Source organism: the organism of the source record quoted next, unplaced genomic scaffold (assembly GCF_019419815.1).
Source record: "Pyrus x bretschneideri cultivar Hongxiangsu unplaced genomic scaffold, Pyrus_bretschneideri_v1 Contig16, whole genome shotgun sequence".
Classification (NCBI taxonomy): domain Eukaryota; kingdom Viridiplantae; phylum Streptophyta; class Magnoliopsida; order Rosales; family Rosaceae; genus Pyrus; species Pyrus x bretschneideri.
Genome location: NW_025999457.1, coordinates 3,622,330 through 3,646,025, shown reverse-complemented (window position 1 = coordinate 3,646,025; position 23,696 = coordinate 3,622,330). Strand labels below are relative to the sequence as shown.

General features: G+C 37.0%; 1 protein-coding gene and 1 long non-coding RNA gene across 2 annotated transcripts; one reads left to right on the top strand and one right to left on the bottom strand.

Moving 5' to 3' along the window:
* Positions 1-13,567: 13,567 nt before the first annotated feature.
* Positions 13,568-15,877, top strand: LOC125475749. Its single transcript, XR_007257165.1, has 2 exons — positions 13,568-13,830; positions 13,911-15,877. It is a non-coding gene; the product is annotated as an uncharacterized LOC125475749 (long non-coding RNA).
* LOC125475748 (NAC domain-containing protein 17-like) lies at positions 15,633-19,415 on the bottom strand. Its single transcript, XM_048580988.1, has 5 exons — positions 18,896-19,415; positions 17,726-18,003; positions 17,336-17,632; positions 16,428-17,022; positions 15,633-16,195 (listed from the first exon to the last, which is right to left on the bottom strand). The coding sequence occupies exons 1-5, from the start codon at positions 19,083-19,085 to the stop codon at positions 15,831-15,833; spliced, it is 1,725 nt and encodes a 574-aa protein (XP_048436945.1). The 5' UTR covers positions 19,086-19,415; the 3' UTR covers positions 15,633-15,830.
* Between the last annotated feature and the right edge of the window lie 4,281 nt (positions 19,416-23,696).

The window sequence follows — 23,696 nt, the reverse complement described above, 5'->3', positions numbered from 1 at the left end:
TTTTTCAAAGAAACTAATTAGGCGTCGGATTCTTTGATCAAATGTGTGATTTTTTTATAAGTACAACTTCGTCAAAATTGAAGATAGCGTATTTTTGCTACCACTGTTAGGAACAAGTATGACCTTTATTACTACTTATAAACTTTAATTTTGTTTTGCCCGCATCTTAAAAGCACAAGAACATCAAAAACAAAATTTTATACTCTCAATTTTACACTTGTTTTATATGTTAATGTTTTGGTCATGATAGAAGCATATTTATGCACCTTAGTTTAGCTTGTCTTGTGCATTTAAAGTGTTTTTCCTTAGTAAAGTAGTCTTTTAAGCTAGTTTTATGTATTTTCAGGATTTAAGGGCAAAGTATGCAAAAGGATTCATTTTGGAGCATTTTGGAGTAAATTAGAGCTTGGAATGAATATCATATGCTTGGAGCCAAGAGGATGGACGAAATAATTGCAGCCACCAATCACCCTAGCTGTCACTCACATGCTTTCCCATTCTATAATTCACCCACATGCTCTCCCATCATCATTCCACACCTCCATTGCAGCCACCAACCAACCTAGCTGTCACCCACATGCTCTCCCATCATCATTCCTTCTTTAATCCATTCAGCCACATGCTTTCCCATGTGATTATTCAGCCACATCCATGCACTCTTCATGATGGCAGCCACATTCTCTCCCTAGCTGTCATATTCCCTCTTTAATCATTCATCCACCTATAAATAAACCTCCATTGCAGCCATAAACCATTCATTCATTCACCATTCACGCCAGAAATTCATCCCCTCTCTATAACACATCCATACTTCACCATTCTTCATATTTTCTGCCCAAAAATAAGCCTTGAAGTCCCCTACATCCATCCCTATCCTAAACACATCATTCTACACCATCCATAACCCCCAAAACTCACAACAAACCCTTGGGCCGCAACAAAGAGGAGGAGAAGAGGGCTTAAACGTTCATACAATTCAAGTTTGAGTTGTTGGAATTTTTAGGTGTTTTCTCTCCTTGATATTCAATGATTAAATTTACTTATCTTTGTCTTGTACGTATGAGGAACTAAACCCCCCCTTGGCTAGGGGGGGATTCGAAATACATGTTTATGCTTGCGATATGATTTGATTACTTCTAATTGCGTTTCATAAGTTGTGAATTCAATTTACTTATCTATGTGAGTTACATTGATTTGTATATGTTGGTTGAGAGTACACGCTTAATTATCATGCATAAATTGGATGCTAGGATATAAGGAAATTTCACCTAATCGTTATGGAATTATATTCACAACTAATAAAGGTTGATGATCTCAATCGCGTTAAATAAATTCTTGGCATAAGTTTCATGCAATCATAGTAACAAGTGCTTCGTCAATGCTTATGGTTTCCATAGAACTTAATGATTCTTGCTTGTATCTCTATTATGCAATCATGTAGGGGACTTGTGGGGAATGTTTTGGGTTGTCGTATGCAATCATCCAATTCAATAACGTTAGGAAAATCTGAGGGTTAATTAGTGCAATTCACGGTTAATCTGGGGGGTTGAGAATTCATGATTTATTGAAAAGCAATTAGAAATCGTTTTGTGTGCAAGTGTGACATGTGTGGAGAAGAACCCTCTAGCTAGCATTTCATCCATATTTTCATCAAATTCATCTTTACAATCTGTTTGAATTACATTCTGTGCATTTTATTTAATTTCGTCAAAAACTCAATCCCTCTTTGCTTTAGTGTCCAACTTAGTTAGAAAGTGTCTTAATTTGTGTTTTTTAAGTGTTTTAATTCATTTTATTACCCAATTTCGTCCAAAGTAGTCAAAGTGCTCAAAACTGCCCAGAAAGTGTTTTTAAGGCTGTTTTGAGTGTTTTGGGTGCTGTTTGAGTCTTTTGGTTTGTTTTAGTGTTTTAAGTGTTTAGTTTTGCATTCTTTGAGTCTAGTTCAGTGTTTTAAACTTTATTTTACGTTTTTGAGTCAGTTTCCAAGTGATTTTGCAATCCCTCCTAATCCCCGGTTAAGAACGATCCCTACTTATACTTATACTACAATTGTCACAAGAGCGTTTTAATTTGTGTGTGTCACATTCGTAACGCATCAAATTTTGGCGCCGTTGCCGGGGATTAGCAAAGTTGCTAATCCTTTGGATTGTTATTTTCTGTTTAGTTTTATTTTGTTAGAGTTTTTTTATTTGTGTTTTGTTTTGTTGATTTTAGGTACTAGAGAAGCAAGACATGGCACTTGCTAATATTCAAGCTCAAATAACAAATCTTACTTCTCTTTTGTCACAAACGCAAAGAGTTAGTACATTTGATCATAATCAATCAAGGAACGACGTGTTTTCCAATACTTACAATTCGGATTGGAGTGATCATTCAATTTCTTTGGTGCAGGGCTCACAAAACCAAGTCGAGGAGGCTCAACAAAGAGAATATTGGCAACCATATGAGGAGTTCTATACAACACCTATGCAGCCACCACAACCTGCCCAAAGTAATGTAGGTAATTCAAGTGATAATGATAAGATTTTTCAATTACTTACTACTTTGACGCAGGAAGTCCAAACTCAAAACAAAGAGAGGCAAATCCAAGACAAGATGGTGGACAACTTGGAGAAGCAAGTGGGACAAATTGCCGAGTTCATGGGGCAATTTCGTGAGCAAGGAAGAGAGGAAGTTGGAACCACCTCAGAACCACCAAAATCAAGCCAAGACGAGGAGGAAAAGCTGTTGCAAGAGGAAGAGAGGAAGGGCAAAGCCACGGCAAGGGTGGAGCAACCCTTGCCGCAACCACTTCAAGCTCCTAGGCCGTCCAACAAATGTAAGGTTGTTCCAAATTTAATTATTTCTAACCCCGTTCCACCATATGTCCCTAATCCTTGCAGGATCATGCAATCCAAGGAAGAAGAGGGTAAGAAAGGCATCTTCGAATCCTTTCCAAAGAATCAAGAGCAAGATGTTACTGGGGAATGTCTAGAATTCATCAAAGATGATATACTTGAGACAACAATTCGCAAAGAAATTGGATCTTATGACACAGGACAAGTCATAACTCTCAAAACACCAAATCTAGCTGAATTTTCTAGTCCTACAACTTTCGAATGGGTGTTTATTCTTGAGTTTATGTCAGAGCACACAGGTAAGGCACTTCCCCGAATTTCAATTTCCTTTTATACTAACAGGTTGTTGATGATTCAGGCACCCAATTTTGAATTTAAACCTTCACCGGATCAATTCAAGTATCACCTTCCATTCAAAGATATATTCCATGCCGTGAGTTCCAATTGAGCCTAAGAAGGTCTCGTCCGGCTGCAAGACGTAAAAGAAAGCGCTACTTGGGAGGCAATCCAATACACTGAATAAAACAAAGCATGTTCATTGATTTTCGAGAAATTACAAGTGAAAAAAAAAAAGTATCTAACAAAGAAAGAGAAAGATGGAGCCTTCACAAAGGTTGTTTACGTGAAGCCCCACTACGTGGCAAAACTCTAGGAGCAAGAGGCATCGGAGCGGGAGGCATCGGAGAAAGAGGCATCGGAGCGAGAGGCATAGGAGCGGGAGGCACCGAAGATAGATCATTCGAGGCCCCAATACTTGGTGGAACGCTAGATGACGCAGGAAAAAGGTGCATCTGGAAGAAAGCCGCAAGCCTTTGACGGTCACTTTGAATTCGACCTTGAGATTCTTGCATCTCATCAAGCTTCCTCTTCATGCCTGTCGAATAATTATTTGCAAGCACGTGCAAACTTCTATTCTCGTGCTTAAGCTGTTTGATCTCTTGCTTGAGATTTTCCACCTCTACCATCAATGATTCAACCTGACGGGATCGAGCAAGTAGGCGTTGGCCCATGTTGGACACAGAGCCCGCACACTGAACACTGAGAGCTAGGGACTCTTGAACGGACAACTCATCGGACCATCCTGAAAGCAGCTGACTATCTTTAGGAGTGAGGAAGTTCCGAGCTACTATCGTAGCTGTTATTGCATCCGTCATCACAGAGTCTTCACCTGTAAGAGGGTCATTAGAAGATAAGAAAGACGGGCACCATACCTTACCCTGACGCGGCGCAACCGGATCACTGCTGAGACTCAAATCTAAGCAAAATGTTAGATGGGTTAGATGGGTTAGCCATTTTTCAAGAAGTTAAAAGAGAAGGGTTGGATGGAGTAAAATCTCAAAGGGCCGGAGACGATTTTCACGGATGGGCAATCTTCAAAGTGTGCATGTTAGAGGTGATCGATCACCTCTATAAAGGGAGAGGCGACACAACCACCGATTCAAAATTGAAGAGACACCACTCTTCAAAGCCGGATTTTCCTGCGTAAAGTTCGCCAACTCTTCAGACGCAATCCCGGCTTTTCAGATAAAGCGTGCAACTTTGTCAAAAGATCTCTGACAAAGTTGAAGACACGTGGAGGCCGAGAATGCAGCTACACACTTTTGCCGACAAGCGTGGGTGACAAAGCCGCAATCCCTGCTTTTCAGATAACGCGTGCAACTTTGTCAAAAGCTCTCTGACAAAGTTGAAAACACGTGGAGGTCATTGCCGCATCCGCACTACTATTTGCCATTACAATTCCTATATACATCAACATTCATGGCAAGGCATACCTCCAAAAACGCATGACTTGTCTTCTCGACCGAGAATGTAGCTGCAACCAAACCTCTCAAACATGCTCGGTTTTCTTCTTCCCTTGAGAACACCTATTCAACCAGTGATGTACCCCCAAAGAAGATACCAGATGCCTGTAGTACAGATGAGGCAGGAGGAAAAGGTAGATCAAAGCATGTGGAGACAAGCGCAACAAATATATGTGCTGATTCATTCGCTGCTTCTTCAAAAGCAAAAGTATCTCATATCATCAAGGGCGAAAGCAAAGGTATCTCATATCATGCTCTTTCCCTGTCTTTTCCTTTGTCCTTGTTATTACTCGCATGGCAAAGTGAAAGAGAGCAATCAGCCGGCACTTGGAGTCAGTCTTCTGATCTACCCTCTTCAATACGAATTGGAAAGATTGAACAAAGAAACAGGTCATCACCTCCACCTCGTGCTTGCCTGCCATGTGTCAGAATCCTCCAGCCCAGTTCAAGAGTAGCCTGTGGAAAATCAACGATTGGAAGAAACCAGAAAATCTTCCAGTCAAACTCAAGATCAAGCCTCAATGCAATCACCAAGGAGAAGATGGAATTTACACTCCATAACCAGATTTGCGTCCCTAAACTCTTCTATTTGTTATTTACATTCTGCCCTGTTTAATGAGTTTAGTTGCTGTTTTTGTGTTTGCTTGTGTTTAGTGTGGTTTTAAGCTTAAAACATTGAGGACAATGTTTGATTGAAGTGTGGGGGGGTAACTAAGTATGTTGATGCAAATTCATTGGATTTTATCACCCATAACTTCAAGTGTTGTTCCTTGCTGTTTTAAAATGTTTTTAAGCTGATTTGGAGTGTTTTAGTGTGTTTTGTTTTATAACTCCAAAAATCACATAAAAATTTGAAAAACATGTTTTGAAAAGTCTAAAAAGAGTGTTTTGAGTCGTTTTTGTGTGTTTGTGTCTTAGGGTACCTTCCAACACAATGATGAGGATTTGGTTTTTAATTGCATGACTGTTAAAAAGAGTTATAAACATGGAGAAAAATTTGATTTACTCTTGGTATATGCTTGGTTATGGTTATAATGTATGACTTCACATGCAATCACAAAAGAAAAATTGGTTTTTGTAACATGCTTGAAGGAAGGAACTCAAACAAACGCTACAACCTTGTGAGACTTGAGCCTAAACGTTATTTGGAGAGTTAAAATCTGTGCATTTGTTCTCTAAAGTCATTGCATGATCTCATTATTCTTTGCTTGGTTACTACTTAGAAGGCGTTTCATCATATAGTTCCAAATGCTAGAACTCATGCCCATTTCATTCAAAGCATGTTATTGATTTGCATAACACATATTCAAGAAGAAGTTGTGTAGTGACCACCACCAAAGCCAAATTGCCATGTATCCTACTTCATTATATGTTTAAGTTAACCCCATTAAGCCTTGTTAAGCTTACGTTCTTTGTTAACCCACACTATCCTCACCTAGCCTAGATTAGGACCATCCACACCCTTATTCTTGAAGCATAGCAAAGCATGATTTGAATTGAACTCCTTTTGATTAATGTATGGCAAAAACAAGTGTGGGGGAAATAGTTTTCATGTGAGTTAGTGTGCCATAGGCACGGGTAGAAAAAAAAAAAAAGAATTTCGTGGAAAAAGAAAAAGAAAAGAAAAAGTTGTGAAAAGAAAGAAAAAAGAGTATGAAATAAATGAAAATAAGTTCACATGTTTGTGGTAGTTGAAGAAAGGGTCCAAAATGTTGAATATGGCCCTGAGTGTTGCTTAGATCTTCCCTTTGTGTTAAAAGTTGATTTCTGTGTTTTAAAGTGAGTTACAAGTCTCAATTTCATTACTTCGTTTGCTATTGCTTTAAGAACCTTTGTTTTCCTTTATCCTTCCATTGTTAACCAATACCCCAAGCCCCATTACAACCCTTGACTTCTATTTTGAGTGTTGTGCATTTCAATTTGTGGAGTTTGAAGTTGGTATGAGCATATGGTGTCATTGGTTCTCGCATCTAAATCGTAGCATTCCATTCATGAGATCATATCTAAACATGCTTATTAACTCCAGAAATTGCTTTCTTTGTGATATATATATATATATATGTGAGTGCTCGTTTTCATTAATCTTCTCACGTATAACTAGATTAAGGTGTGTAGTTAGAAAATCTGAGTGAAAATTGAGTGCATATCTTGTAAGGAATTGAGCAAATTCTCTAAGGCATGTTATTTGTGAACTAGTAAGTAGTGACTATGATTCAGCATGTGCTCGAGTGTAAAGATGGCTAAAATCTGTGGGAATAATGATTTTTAACATGTCATGTGCATTGGAAATCCCTAAGACGATTGTTGGAAGGTTTAGGCTGTGTTTTACTTGTTTAGTGTCGTTTTGTTTGTTTGTTATCATTTTGTTTTGCTCGAGGACTAGCAAAAGCTAAGTGTGGGGGAATTTGATAGGAGCATATTTATGCACCTTAGTTTAGCTTGTCTTGTGCATTTAAAGTGTTTTTCCTTAGTAAAGTAGTCTTTTAAGCTAGTTTTACGTATTTTCAGGATTTAAGGGCAAAGTATGCAAAAGGATGCATTTTGAAGCATTTTGGAGCATTTTGGAGCAAATTAAAGCTTGGAATGGATATCATATGCTTGGAGCCAAGAGGATGGACGAAATTATTGCAGCCACCAATCACCCTAGCTGTCACTCACATGCTTTCCCATTCTATAATTCACCCACATGCTCTCCCATCATCATTCCACACCTCCATTGCAGCCACCAACCAACCTAGCTGTCACCCACATGCTCTCCCATCATCATTCCTTCTTTAATCCATTCAGCCACATGCTTTCCCATGTGATTATTCAGCCACATCCATGCACTCTTCATGATGGCAGCCACATTCTCTCCCTAGCTGTCATATTCCCTCTTTAATCATTCATCCACCTATAAATAAACCTCCATTGCAGCCACAAACCATTCATTCATTCACCATTCACGCCAGAAATTCATCCCCTCTCTATAACACATCCATACTTCACCATTCTTCATATTTTCTGCCCAAAAATAAGCCTTGAAGTCCCCTACATCCATCCATATCCTAAACACATCATTCTACACCATCCATAACCCCCAAAACTCACAACAAACCCTTGTGCCGCAACAAAGAGGAGGAGAAGAGGGCTTAAACGTTCATACAATTCAAGTTTGAGTTGTTGGAATTTTTAGGTGTTTTCTCTCCTTGATATTCAATGATTAAATTTACTTATCTTTGTCTTGTACGTATGAGGAACTAAACCCCCCCTTGGCTAGGGGGATTCGAAATACATGTTTATACTTGCGATATGATTTGATTACTTCTAATTGCGTTTCATAAGTTGTGAATTTAATTTACTTATCTATGTGAGTTACATTGATTTGTGTATGTTGGTTGAGAGTGCACGCTTAATTATCATGCATAAATTGGATGCTAGGATATAAGGAAATTTCACCTAATCGTTATGGAATTATATTCACAAGTAGTAAAGGTTGATAATCTCAATCATGTTAAATAAATTCTTGGCATAAGTTTCATGCAATCATAGTAACAAGTGCTTCGTCAATGCTTATGGTTTCCATAGAACTTAATGATTCTTGCTTGTATCTCTATTATGCAATCATGTAGGGGACTTGTGAGGAATGTTTTGGGTTGTCGTATGCAATCATCCAATTCAATAACGTTAGGAAAATCTGAGGGTTAATTAGTGCAATTCACGGTTAATCTGGGGGGTTGAGAATTCATGATTTATTGAAAAGCAATTAGAAATCGTTTTGTGTGCAAGTGTGACATGTGTGGAGAAAAACCCTCTAGCTAGCATTTCATCCATATTTTCATCAAATTCATCTTTACAATCTGTTTGAATTACATTCTGTGCGTTTTATTTAATTTCGTCAAAAACTCAATCCCCCTTTGCTTTAGTGTCCAACTTAGTTAGAAAGTGTCTTAGTTTGTGTTTTTAAGTGTTTTAATTCATTTTATTACCCAATTTCGTCCAAAGTAGTCAAAGTGCTCAAAACTGCCCAGAAAGTGTTTTTAAGGCTGTTTTGAGTGTTTTTGGTGCTGTTTGAGTCTTTTGGTTTGTTTTAGTGTTTTAAGTGTTTAGTTTTGCATTCTTTGAGTCTAGTTCAGTGTTTTAAACTTTATTTTACGTTTTTGAGTCAGTTTCCAAGTGATTTTGCAATCCCTCCTAATCCCCGGTTAAGAACGATCCCTACTTATACTTATACTACAATTGTCACAAGAGGGTTTTAATTTGTGTGTGTCACATTCGTAACGCATCAGGTCACTTGTTTATCACTTAGTAATACAGCCCTTAATATAAAAGTTTTTTTAGCCAAAATGGTCTCTGAGATTGGCATAACTCCTCACTTTGGTCCTGAAGATTTGAAATTAATATAAATGTTCCCTGAGTTTGTCTACCATCAATCATTTTGGTCATTCCATACAAATCTCCATTAAATAATGATAAAATGACAAAAATACTCTCATTCTTTGTCAAATCATTTTGGCCTATTGTTTATCAAATTGAGAGCATTTTTGTCATTTTCGCCCTTATTTAATAAAAAATTTCATGGAAGTACCAAAAATTTTGTCATTTTAACAAACTCAGGGATCATTTCTATCAATTTTAAATCTCATAAACTAAAGGGAGAAATTATTCTAATCTCAATTACCATTTTGGCTAAAAAGCCTAATATAAATATATCATTGTATCACAAGAAGAATAACTAAAGGGCATTATATGTGTTAAAACATGATGGTTACATATGTGGTTACATGTATGCATTCGCTGTTTCTGTTTGTGCTGAGGACACATTAAATTAGGCCTTTTCAGACCAAGAAAAACATTTATGGTGCGTTTGTTGCACCGGGACTGGACTCGCTTTAGAGCTAAGTTGGACTGACTTAGAATTGACTAAGCTAGACTAGCTTAAAATAGACTAAGCTAAACAGACTTAGTAAAACGTTTACTAGACTAAGAAGCAGGATAATAAAAATAATAGATTTCTTTTTGAAGTAAAGAGTAGTGCATCTATCTATGGAACCCCATGCATTTCAGAAACAAAGCAATTCTTACAGTGGTTTGAATATACATACAATCCCATTGAATCAAAGATCAATTAAAGTCAGAAAACACACTGATTAAATCCCAAATCAACCACAATTTAGTTCTGACACAATGTGAATCAAGTGTAACGGAACGATGTCCGCCTGACAATAAAAACCCAACTTTGACAAACAAATGGAGAAACCACACAAACATCATTTCATAATTTTTCAACTTACGTAAGATGGTCCTCCTCAAGTTCTTTGGACTTGTTCAATTGTTTCTTAATGATATAGGACGACGTAATACGGTGTTTTTAGTGATTATCACTCTGTATTCTCGGATGTTTCCACAGGGTATTTCAGAATTGTTTAAGTAATTTGGGATAACAGAGATTGTGAAATCCTACCAAATTCTACAGACTAGTTGAATTTCTAAACTCAGAATCCGTGTAGGTTTTACTTACAAGTTTCATTTGAATTAATTTTTCTTTCATCAAAGCATATTGCGTGTAAAATTTATTTACAAACTTTTCAACACAATCCAGCACCAAAATCGATCAACCGCGCAATCAAATCAATCCAAAACAACGATGGATGTTTTAGGGTTTTGCTTTTTTTGTTTTTGTTTTGTTTTTTTGTTTTTTTGTTTTTGTTTTTTTTTTTTTTTTGGTGCTTTAAAATGTATTTGGGCCTCCATGTATCTACTTGTGCTATCTTGGTAATTAAATTTATTGAGATAAAAAAAAAAACAATAATGGATGTATAGTAATTATCGAGTCGAGAGAGAATCGGAAAATAATCAGATTTGAGAAATGTATGTGAAGGTGAGTTTTCTTCGCAGTCAAAAATTGTGGAATTTATTGAGAAATTGAAGGTGAGTTAATGAGAAAAAAAAGGAGGGATCAAGATAAGTGTTTTCTTCTAGAAATGGCTAGTGTGGAGCCAAAAATAATCCCAAAATTTTAGAAGGCAACGCATGGACTTTTCTCAAATACTCCTACACGCTCAGCATCCCTTAGTCCAAGCAGTTGACACAACTTCTCAAAGCTCCCCTGCTTGTGACATGGAAAAGTCAAATGCATTAAACAAATGATTAATTACTAAATCCTATCTTTAATATATTCTCAATTGAAGACCAGCTCTATCTCTATCAAGTAAGGAATCCCTACCATAATCAATTAGGGATATTCCCATCATCTTTCAAAATATTATCTCCTAATATTTTTTTCCTTGTGCATCCTATGAATGACATTACTTGACGAATAGGATGCCGCCATGTATAGGGCAAAAACCTAACCTCATGGCCGGCCACCTTCTCTGATAAATACCTCCATCTTCTCCAAATTTCTGTAAACTTTTCACTATACGGAAAACTCTAAAAACTCATTTTTTTTCAAAGAAACTAATTAGTGTCGGATTCTTTGATCAAATGTGTGATTGTTTTATAAGTACAACTTCGCCAAAACTGAAGACATCATATTTTTGCTACCACAATTAGGAACAAGAAATGACCTTTTTTACTACTTATAAACTTTAATTTTGTTTTGCCCGCATCTTCAAAACACAAGAACATCAAAAACAAAATTTTATACTCTCAATTTTACACTTGTTTTATATGTTAATGTTTTGGTCACTTGTTTATCACTTAGTAATACAGCCCTTAATATAAAATAGAATTGTTCCTTGAGTTTGTGTACCATCAATCATTTTGGTCATTCCGTAAAAATCTCCATTAAATAAAGATAAAATGACAAAAATATTCTTAATCTTTGTCAAATCATTTTGGCCTATTGTTTATTAAATTGAGAATATTTTTGTCATTTTCGTCCTTATTTAATAAAAAATTTCATGGAAGTACCAAAAATTTTGTCATTTTAACAAAGTCATGAATCATTTTTATCAATTTTAAATCTCATAGACTGAAGTGAGAAATTATGTTAATCTCAATGACCATTTTGGCTAAAAAGCCTAATATAAATATATCATTGTATCATAAGAAGAATAACTAAAGGGCATTATATCTTTTAAAACATGATGGTTACATATGTGGTTACATGTATGCATTCGGGAATTGGAAGCTTTACTGTTTCTGATTGTGATGAGGACACATTAAATTAGGCCTTTTCAAACCAAGAAAAACATTTATGGTGCGCTTGTTGCATCGGGAGTGGACTAGCTTTAGAACTAAGCTAGCCTGACTTAGAATTGACTAAAATGGACTTGCTTAGAATAGACTAAGTTAAACAGACTTGGTAAAGCGTTTACTAAACTAAGAAGAAGAATAATAATATTTTTCTTTTTGAAGTAAAGAGTAGTGCATCTATCCATGGAACCCCATGCATTTGAGAAACAAAGCAAGTCTTACAGTGGTTTGAACATACATACAATCCCATTGAATCAAAGATCAATTATGTCAGAAAACACACTGATTAAATCCCAAATCAACCACAATTTAGTTCTGACACAGTGTGAATCAAGTGGAGAAACCACACACAAACATCATTTCATAATTTTTCAACTTAGGTAAGATGGTCCTCCTCAAGTTCTTTGGACTTGAGCTTTTCCTTCACTCTCAGTAAAAGTTGTCTTCCATGAATCCAGTGGGGTTTATGCTATCGAAGTCTATGACCACGCCAATGAACTTCGCAATGTCTTCCTCATCATCTGAAGCAGCAATATATGCTGCGAACCTACGCTCCCTTGTACCTGAAAAAGTAGGATCTAACTCAAATCACAGCTCCCAAACTCCACAAATTCCACAACTCCCACATCACAAAACACACAACTCAAAAATGAAAACCCAAAATCCGATCCAAACAACACAAAATCCTCCATTTGGAAAAACCCAAAATCAATCCATAAAACTCAGAATCCTCCATTTACAAAATCCAGAATCCAATCCAAAAACTCAAAATCCTCCATGCCAATCGATCTCTGCAAATCGACATGGCCCAAAAATTCAAAAAACCATGAATTAGAAGCAAAAATGGAGACGACGATCGAGTTAGAAAGAGAAAGAGGACGCGGCGGGAGGGGTCGGAGATGATGAGTCGTCGTTGTATATGACGCAATCGAGCACGACCGCGACGCGAGAGAGAGAACGGTCTTAGCAGTTCCATGGTTTTCAGTGGTCACGCTAAGGGCTGGTTTGGTATTGCTGTGCTTTGAAAAAAAGCTGCTGTGAGAATAAGGCCTGGTTTGGTACTGAGGTGATTCTGAAAAAAGCTGGTATCAAAAAAAGCTGGGAGCTGTTTTTGTGTTTGGTAAACATTCAGGTTCAGCTTTTTTTCACAGTTTTGGGTGAAAAAAAGCCAAAAACAAGAAGCTATAAAACCCAGCTTTGAAAAACTGGCTTTTTTTCACTATCTGTTTTACATAAAAGTTTACCAAACACTATAATACTGCTTTTTTTTTTCAAAAACACTTTTACAAAAAAATTTACCAAACACTTCGTTGCTTTATTTCACAGCTGCTTATTCTCACAGCACAGCAAAAGCAGCTTTTTTTCAAATCACAGCAATACCAAACCAGCCCTAAGTGGCTGTGCTGTGAGAATAAGCGGCTGTGAAATAAAGCCAGCAAAGTGTTTGGTAAACTTTTTTGTAAAAGTGCTTTTGGAAACAAAAAGCAGTATCATAGTGTTTGGTAAACTTTTTTGTAAAACAGCTGTGACTGTGTGAAATGACCAAAAAGGGTATATTACTAGATGTGTTATTAATTTAATTTTCTTAACAAATAAAAGTGAATTACTAAATATATTTTATTTTTAGAAGAAAAATATTTATAAACTTTATCTTAAATATTAATTAGTATGACAAACCACGTGGCATGGTGTTCCCGGCACACCTAAAAATTTCTCCCTTCCGTGACACCTTTTTCTTCTTCTCCTTCTTCTTTTTCTTTTCTTTTCTTTTCTTTTGTTTTGGTTTGTCTGCATCTTTCTTTTTCCTTTCTTTTCGAAAACTCCTCCCTTTCTCTCTTCTTCTTCCCCGTGACAACACACACACACACACAAATACCCACAGTCGCACAACTCAGGGAGAGTCACCATCATCGCCGTTGAACTGCTTCTCTCTCTCTCTTTCTCTCTCCCCTGCTCGCGGTGCCGGAGTACGCCGAGCATCTCCGGCGAATTTTAGCTTGTTTTCCGGTTGGGTAGGCATGGTTTCTCCCTTCTTAGTCTTGTTAGATGTTGGTTAAATGTAGTTACTGAGTTGGGTTCATGAATTTTCAAGGTTTTGGAGTGTTTTTGGCAAGGGTGGAGGTACACCCAATTTTCCGGCGAGTGCGTGTTTTCCGAGGGATTTTCCGGCCACCACAAGCCGTTTCACGGCGAACCCAAGGTATAAAACTACTCCTCTTGGCTAGTGCTTCATTTTGATACCTAGATCGGGGTCTAGGTTGTAGTTTTGACGTGCGAGAGAGTTCTGGAGAAAGGCGAGAGCGTCGGTATATTTCATTAAACCTGGACACTGTTCACCCGTGTGTGGGTGAAAATAAGCTGCTTTTGGAAGCTACAAATTGCAGCTTCTTGTCATCTCTTGGTTTTGGGCTTTTTTTCACCCTCAACTTTGAAAAAAAGCTGCTTTTTAAAGTTTACCAAACACCAAAAATTTTCATAGCTTTTTTTCATAGGAGCTTTTTTTTTAAGCACCTCAATCCCAAACAGGCCCTAAGGACCGTTCAATGAAGGCTTTAGCATAGGCGAGTAAAAGTAAAATTAGGTGTATTTAATTGGAAATTTAAGATATTTTAATAGATTTATAAATTCATGAATTTATGTAGAGTTTAATTGATTTGTAGAGATTTTATGTAAATTTTATATTCAATTCTCTCGAAATCTTACGGGGAAGATGAGAGATTTGTGGATACTTCCAATATACTACAAAATCTCTTCAATTCCCCTTAATTCCTTAATTTTTTTAAATTCTTCAAAATCATATTCTAATTGAATACACCTAAAATGTTATAAACTTGTTCCAAATCCTAATTAAATACAATCAGATTTCTAAAGATTTTAATAAATTATCTTGAAATCTTGATTCAATATATATTGAATTTCACAGAATCACTTAAAATCCTGATTAAATACCCATAAATTCAAAATTCCAATTGCATACACCTCTTAATTTCATTAAAGTTAACCCGTGTGAATAACAAACACGAATTCACATCAAATTTAATCCAGTCCAGTCTAGCTTAATTAAGGCAAACAAACGCACCCCTCTTAAAAATTAAAAAAACCAAGCGCCCACGTCAAAACTCCTCTATATCTCCGAAGTTGAGACCATAACTTTGACGTTCAATTTCCGCTAGTAAAAGGAAAGCAAGAAAGAAGAAATCGACGGTACTATACAGAAATAACACTGAAGCCTTTTTTTTTAAAACTACGATCACTGTTATCCCTTGGACACTACTTTGACAAAATTTCCCTGGGTGGCATGTCAACATATAGGCCGGGAGGGATCCATATTTCTGAAAAAAATAATAAAAATTAATTATCGGATTCACTCCACGTCGAACTTCGACTATATGAATCGTCTATGTTATAAAGCTCAATCTATAGATTATCCTTACAAAAATTCAATTCAATCCGTAACTATTTGGCCATTCAGTTGTCATGATAAAATTTCAATGTTTCTTCTTATAGACCATAATGTTCGTCAATTTCTTTTAACTAAATTAGATGTCTCAAACATTTCTGATTTGGTTGATACTTTGCATGAATGATCTACAAAGTGCAACTTGAAAAATAAACGTTCAGATCATTGAAGTCCAATGTTGTTTGGCCTCACAACTAATTCCAATTAAAAAAAAAAATGGAGACCCTTTAGTCAATATTCTTAGACCTGTACATTTCCAAGAGACAAAAAAAAGAATCAAGACATGTACAGGTGCTTGGTAAGAAGCAGCAAATAAGTGAATGAGTGCAACGGTGCAAAGTTTGTGCACACTAATTAGCGACCCAAAAACACATAACCTAAAAATTATATGTTGAATTTTCTATTTACAAAAAGTGAAGGAAAAACTAGGCAATTTCATCCTTTACAACCAACATTCATATAGATATTAAAAACCTATGTAAACATAATGGTTCAATTTTCCAATGGCGAATATAATCATATATATAGCAGCAAAACTTCCCACTTGCAGACTCAAGCGGGGAGGGATCTCCCCCATGGTCTGAGAGTTGCAATCAAAACCCAAAAAACGGCACATAGTGCTACAAGAACCGGAAGGAAGAAGAATCCCCTCTTTCTGCCTGCCCTCCTAGTTTCAGAATCATTACCTGCAGCGACTGTTGTAGTTGCCATATTAATTCTCAACCTGCTGAAGCTAGACATCCGTTCAAAAGCACGATTCACCAAAGCACTCTCTGAAGCCGATGCAGGGGTGGTAGGTATAGACTCCACAAAGGCCCAAAGAGCAGAAGAGAACTGACTTGTAGCACCTGCAGCCTCATTGCCGCTTTGATTTTGAGTTGCTTGGGAAGGAAAATTTGAAGATTCATATACCACACCTAAACAATACCAGATACAAATCGCCTATATTAGCGACTACTTACAAGATTTTATAGGGACATTCCAATTTACAACAAAGGGAAAGCCAACATATAACTAGAAGTGAGTCATGCAAACCACTGCGATCAATAATACATTCATAGAAACCAGCTTTTAGAAGAGTTTTGAAGCTCGAAACCTGCACTTAATAATACATGAGCATCGACAATTCATCGTCACTGTTATATGTACCTGGGGTTGAATACGAGAGAGATCCCTGATTTGGTTCTGCTCTTTCAGTGTTTGTCCACAGCTGATTGTTAATCTGAGTTGATTCTGGATTCAGCAGATGGTTAACCTGGTTTTCAGCTACTGGATTGGGTTGTAAATGGTATTCAAACTGGTCTGCTATATTATTCCCCTGAGAATTCATGTACTGATAATGAGCAACATTTCCTTCATCAATAGGCCCCAAGTCTTGAAGAAACATGGCTGCATCATGATACAAGTCGAATTCACTTAATCCATCTAGCTCTCCAAACGGCAAGTCGTCTACAGGGTTCACAGTGTTTGGTACAGTAGGTTCAGGACCAAGAAGATCATCCATCTCCAAGAAATCCTCTTCATGCAGTGCAGGAGGGTCCTGGTCATAAATGTCAGGAGCATCTGTGACTTCAGATGCCTCGTAAGATTGCATTTGGGAGGTAGATGACTGCGTGAAGTCAAAGTTAGCGTCCACATTGCATTGCGGCACATTTGGATTGAACTCTCTGACAGGTTCAGCACAGATAACTTCCCTGGAGTACAGATCAACCAGAGTACTTTGGGTATCTTCTTCGCTAAGAACCTACAAAATGAAATTGTATAATGTTAATTACATGTTCGCAGTGACACAGATTTAACACATGCAAGACTAAAATCAAGCAAAGAAAATTTAAAAGTACAAACTTTCTTTATTTATGCAATCATCCTTTATCAAGATTAAGCATTTAAAATACTGATTGTGGGGACTATTGAGGTAACACCTAAACCAGAACCATCAGCCTCTACGATACAAAAATCTTATTTTAGCCATATTTGCCAAATACTCTGCAATAGCAATAAACAACTAGCCCTGGAAGAAAATAAGGGGGTACAGTAAATAGAGAGAGATTACCAACCTGGGGTGCTGTGTAACCGTACCCATTCATTTCAGGCAGCACAGCCTCATCAGCAATCTGTTTCATGAACTCCTCGATGTCATTTGGTGCATAATGGACATCCCCATTGACCTTCACATCATCAATAGAAACAACATCTACAGCTTGCTTCACTGAGATTTGGCTATCAGCAGCAGTCTTGATTACTGGGGATTCATCATCAACCCAGTCTTCTTCCCTAAATGGTGCCCCATATTGCTCGCCATTTTTGGGACCGGGTCCACTTTTTTTGTAAACCTTGTAGAGAGCATAGTATTGCTAAAACAAAGGAAGAACAAAATGGTCAGTTTTGGTTTACACAATAAAAGAAATTCAAGAGCACATTGAAAAGGATGTTATTCCAATCAATACCTGTACATTCTGGCATCTCTTGAGCTCTTCCTCATCCAAGGTATACTCGTGCATCACCCAGTTGGTGCGCTCCCCACTAGGTGCACGGCCTTTGTAATAAACTAAGGTCTTCTTCAATCCAACAGACCGTGAATAGCATACAATGGTACGATCCTTTCCTGTAGTTTTCCAATACCCGTGTCTGGTTGCCCTGCTTGATCTTCCTCCATTAGGGTATTTCCAATCTCTCGGACTGAAAAAGAACCATTGCCTGTCTCCAGTTTTCAACAGAGATAGTTCTGCATATCACATTCACTAGTTAGTAACCAAATTCAATCAACTAAAATTGTGAGAGGTTAAACAACAAAAATTGTGAGAGGCTAAAGAACACAAAATGTGAGACGTTAAACAGCTATCTAATACATAAAACTAAGATTAGCAGATGACTTAAAATTGATGAAATCAGAATTATTTAAAACCATTTCCATGCCAAACGCAATCAGGGATTAACAGGCACATCTACTTGGAATTTTAAAGTTGGGATTTATAAACCAAGGGCTAAGGACAAATATTAAATTACTTTACTCCTAACATGCGTGGCTTTATATAGCACAAACTACCGACATTATAGCAGTTTATTTGATTAGATCATAGAAAATATCACCATAGCATCCTGCAAATTTCGGAAAGTGTGTGCCAAAACAAATCTGAAAAGGAATGAAAACCTTGTTAACCAAACCCATCAACAATAACCAAAGTATAAGAAAAACCAATCCAATCCAACATGGCGAAATCCAGTCATCAAAACAAAAAATACTCTGAAACCCATCAGCCAATACACAGCAAGTAGAGAAGCAAAGCAATCTAAAAAAAAAAAAAACCAAAATCCGCAATGATCCAAACATTTAAAATTAGGGTTTTAAGAATTAATGCACCAATTAGACTTTGATCCAAAGGGTTGACCCGACGATCAAGACTCTTCTCACTTGTTCTACAGCAATCAATCATAAACACAAAACTTTTGACTTACACAAAAACCGATTCAAAAAACCAAAACAAATACCCAAATTAATAACCAAACAATCAAAACCCACAAACCCCAAATCGAAAATCATACTAAAAATCAATGCTTTCACACAAAAACCTCTAAAACCCACAAACCCCATATCAAAAATCATACGAAAATCATACCAGGAAGTTCGTCAGGGTCCCACTTGTAGACGTCGGTCTCGGCGATGACGTCAATCTTGAGCCTCTTCTTACAGATCTTCCGCTTCAGATAGTAGAGGACAAGCTCCTCGTCGGTGGGATGGAACCGAAACCCCGGCGCGGCAAAGTGGCCGTCACAGAAAAGCGCGGCTGAATCGTCCTCCTTCACCATCGCTTCCTCAACAACAAAATCAAGACCCTCGAACAAACAAAAATCGAAAAATTTCAACCGATCAAACACAACAGAGAGAGAGAGAGAGAGAGAGAGGGATGTGGATAATTGAGAGAGAGAAGAGAAAAGTCCTACAAAAACACAGTAGGACTCTCCTAAGGCGGAAGAGAGAGAGAGAGAGAGAGAGAGAGAGTGGGTGGAGGTGGTGGTCAATGCGAATAGTCAGAGGAGGAAAAGGGCGGACGAGGAGTTTTGTAGTGCGAGAGAGGGGATGAGAAGTTTCCTTGTGTATTTTCAAAGGATTTTGTTTCCTTTTGTGTGTGAAAGCGTGGCGGCGAGGTAAGCTGGGCGGGTTTAAGGTGTTGCGCGGTTGGATGATTCGCTACGACTCTCGCAGTCGCACTGCGATTTGTGCACTGGAGATTAAGATATTAGGGGGCCCGCTTGGTGGTTTCCATGATTTGGTGGTTGATAATTTTCTTCTTTTGGAAGATATGAGTTTAATTAAATTGGCTAAAACAATATGTTTTGCATTCTAAACCCAAGTTAATTTTATTCATCGTAATTTAAATTATTTTTGGATGAATACGTAAACAAAGAGACGACATAATCAGCTGTAAATATAATACTTAAATAGTATGTGAATTAAATTAGTGATTAGCGTCATATTAATTTACTAACTCATTAGCACTTGAGTACTCATGGATATATTAATAAAAATTGAAACAACAAATAATGGATCGTCAATACTTCCTATAGATGAATAAATTTCGAAAGTGAATGAAATTATTAATGGTTACTAAGAAGAACTAAGGTCATCACCAACCGAAGGGTCCAAAGGGCCAGAGGACCAAAAATAGCCTGAAAACCGTCTCCAACCGAGGGATAGGCCAGAGGGCTGTAGAATTTGAGAGGGCCCCACAGAATCGGAGATGGCTGGAGGGCTGATTGCAGCTAGCCCAGGGCTGGCCAGAATAATCAGCTTTCCTGTCGATTATAACCAACAGGAATGCTTAAGAAAAAAATTCAAATGCAACGGCTAGCTGATGTCAGCTAGCCGTTGCATTTGAATTTTTTTTTTTAGTTTTATTAATATTTTTTATTTACAAAATTTTTCCTATAACTTCTATTTTTTTTTTTAATTCTATTTTTTTTCCTATAACTTTTATTTTACAAAATTTGTTTCATTGTCAGCTAGCCGTTGCATTTGAATTTTTTTTTTTTTTAGTTTTATTAATATTTTTTATTTACAAAATTTTTCCTATAACTTCTATTTTTATTTTTTTTTAATTCTATTTTTTTTCCTATAACTTTTATTTTACAAAATTTGTTTCATTCTTTTTTAAATTCCATTTTTTCCTTAATCTTTTCGTCTCATTTGCGCCCATGTTGCTTCCAATTTGGAATTGGATGAAGACCCCCAGTTGGAATTCGAAGAGGATCCAAAGTTGGAATTCATTGCAAACTTGAATTGAAAAAGATTGAATTGAAAGAGATTGAATTGAAATAGATTGAATTCAAATTTGTGTGAATTATAGCCCAATATCCACACTATTTATGGCAAAAGAAAATTTCAAATCCAACGGTTAGCTGATGTCAGCATGATGTTAGCTACCAACGACTAGCTGGCGTCACTTAGCCGTTGGATTTGAATTTAAGTTGTAGTTTTTAAATAATAAATTATGTTTGGCCCTTTGGCCCTCGGTTGGAGACGGTTTTTTGTGACAGGGCTAAAACGAGTCATTTGGCCCTCTGGCCCTCGGTTAGAGATGAAGGCAAATATAGCCCTGTATTGTTCATTAAAATATTAATATCTTTGAGAATCTTGGAGAGCCAGAGGCCTAAAACGAGCCCTCTGACCAGCCCTTGGTTGGAGATGGCCTAATGTCTTCAACAACTAAAACGAGGTCCAAAAGTCTTTAGAGGGATGAAGGTAAGCCAACAGTGGAGGACTAAAACATTTAATGAGACGACATTAAATAATAATCCTGTCTTTAAATTAAACTAAATTAATTTAGTAAGTGAAATATCCGTTAATTATCATCTCATGATTGACTTTTTGGGACACATGTTCAACAAAGGGGGAATCCAACAACTCAATGTATTACCCTTGTTAGTTTGTCTTGACTCCTATAGCAAATTTGTAGGTGATTTTTGGGGGTTTTTTTTAGTTATCTTACTCCACTCCAAGCTTATTTTATCTCAGTCGTTCTCCCATTTGTAGCACAACTCTTTATTCTTGTATTTTTTTTTTCTTTCTCTCCTCTCTCTCTTTTTCTCTAACTTAAATTAAACCTCGATCAAACGCAATACCCCAGCTAAATGCTTATGATTTATCTTATACCTCAACTCAATCTCCTTTTGAACCTTGTAAAAAATTAAGAAAGAACATACAACTCACTACACTTTTATTAATCATTGTTAAAATCACTCTCCACATTTGACAAAAGATTTCCTCTATTCTTCTTTATTGTGTGTTTAACTCCTAGTCTTCTTTTCTGGCTCTATATTAGTAGTTTTTTCACATTTTTTCTTTGTGTGATATGACGTTTCTTAAAATACGAGAACACATCATGACAATATAAAAGAAAGTATAATTACTTTTTTGGAACTTAGATTATGATCCCATTATTATAAAATATTGGCTCCGCCACTGGCACCACTACTATCTCTTCCCTTAATTTCCAAAAGTTTGGATCCTGACAGACCTTCATTATCACACAAACTTCAAGAATTAAAAATAATTGTCACTTAGTACTACGGTATAATGGTCTTCCTCTTTATTTGTAAGTGAAAAAATCTAAAGTTTAATTATCGCCAAAGGTGAATTCAAATCAAATTATTGTGGTTAGTTCATTGTGAGGCTTAGTCCACTCATCCATCACTTAATATAGATAATCTTGTACGTGTTCCAAAAATCTCGTATGTATTCCAAAAATAATAATAATTAAAAAATATTGCTCCATGTACCACATAAAAATGTCATTGTATTATTTTCAAAATAAAGTTGTAAACGAGTTGAGCCAAATAAAATATCATTGTACTCATTTAGTTTGATTAAGTTTTTTTTGAGCTTTGAGTTAAGCTTAGCTTGGTTCTTATGCGAGCTGAGTCAGAGCAAGCTTGAAAAATTCGAGGGTGAATTACACAAAATTACTTCAACTATGGGTCGAACGACACTATCATACCTCATCTTTTAAAAATGATAATGTCATACCTCATCTTACGAATTTGTTCCAATGTTAGAACTTCGTCAATTTTTTTGTTAATTTCTTTATTAAGTGCTGACGTGACTAGATACGGGCCCACTAACTAATCCAACTGGATTAAAAAATAATTAAATATATTTTTAATAATTAAATATTTTTAAAATAAAAAATAAAATTATTTTTTCATATAAAATTGTGGGATCCACCCTTTCTCTCCCCTATCTCTCACCTTTTTCTCTTATCTCTCTCTGGCACCTGCATCCCCAAAATCCCAAAACCCAGAAACCTTTCCCACCTGTCCCCCCAACCTTCCTCCACCACCCTTTCTCTCTTTCTTTCTCTCTCTCTCTCTCTTTGGGCACCTGCATCCCCAAAATCCCAAAACCTAGAAGCCCTTCCTACCTGTCCCCCCCAACCTTCCTCCACCACCCTCTCTCTCATGTGCAGCGTTGTTGGTGGTGCACAACCCATCATGGGTGATGGAGGAGGTGTCGAGGATGACATTGGAGCCAAAATCAACCCTCGACCTGCGTAGAAAAGTTAAAAAAAAAAATTATAAAAAAACTCAGTTTGTCTTCCCCACCCAAGCCCACCCCTAAATCATAGCCATTCCTTCTTTCTCTCTAATCCCTAGCCCCAAATCAGAGACACTCCCCTTCTTTCTCTAATCCCTACACCATCTGGATAGAAAAGGTGAGGTCGAAGTCGAGTAGGGCCACATTCTCGAACTCCTCCGCCAAGGACGGTGGCACTAAGGCCAGGGAGGCGGCGGCGATGGCGAAGAGAGAGAAGGAGAGGGATACCAATTGGGGCTTTGTGAGCTTTGGGAGGTTTGATGGGATTTTTGGTTTTGAGATTTGTAATGGGATTTTGGGTTTTGGGATTTTAGGGATGCATGTTGCCTAGAGAGAAAGAGAGAGAGAAGAAAGAGTGAGAGAGAGAGGAGAGAAAGAGGGTGGTGGAGGAAGGTTGGGGGGGGGGGGAACGGGTGGGAAGGGTTTATGGGTTTTGGAATTTTGGGGATGGGGGTGCCCAGAGAGAAAGAGTAGAGAGAGGAGAGAGAGAGGTGAGAGAGAAATGAGAGAGTGAGGGTGGATCCCATAATTTTATATGAAAAATAATTTTATTTTTAATTTTTTAATATTTAATTATTTTTTAATCCAATTGAATTAGTGAATGAACCCCGTATCTATCCACTTCAGCACTTAACAGAGAAATTAACAGAAAAACTGACGGATGTCTGACATTGAAACAAATTCATAAGATGAGGTATGATATTATCATTTTTAAAAGATGATTTATGATAATGTCGTTCGACTCATAATTAAAGTAATTTTGTGTAATTTACTTAAAATTCGAGTATTTTTAAACCAAGAGTTTTCCCTTTTCTCAGAAAAGAAAA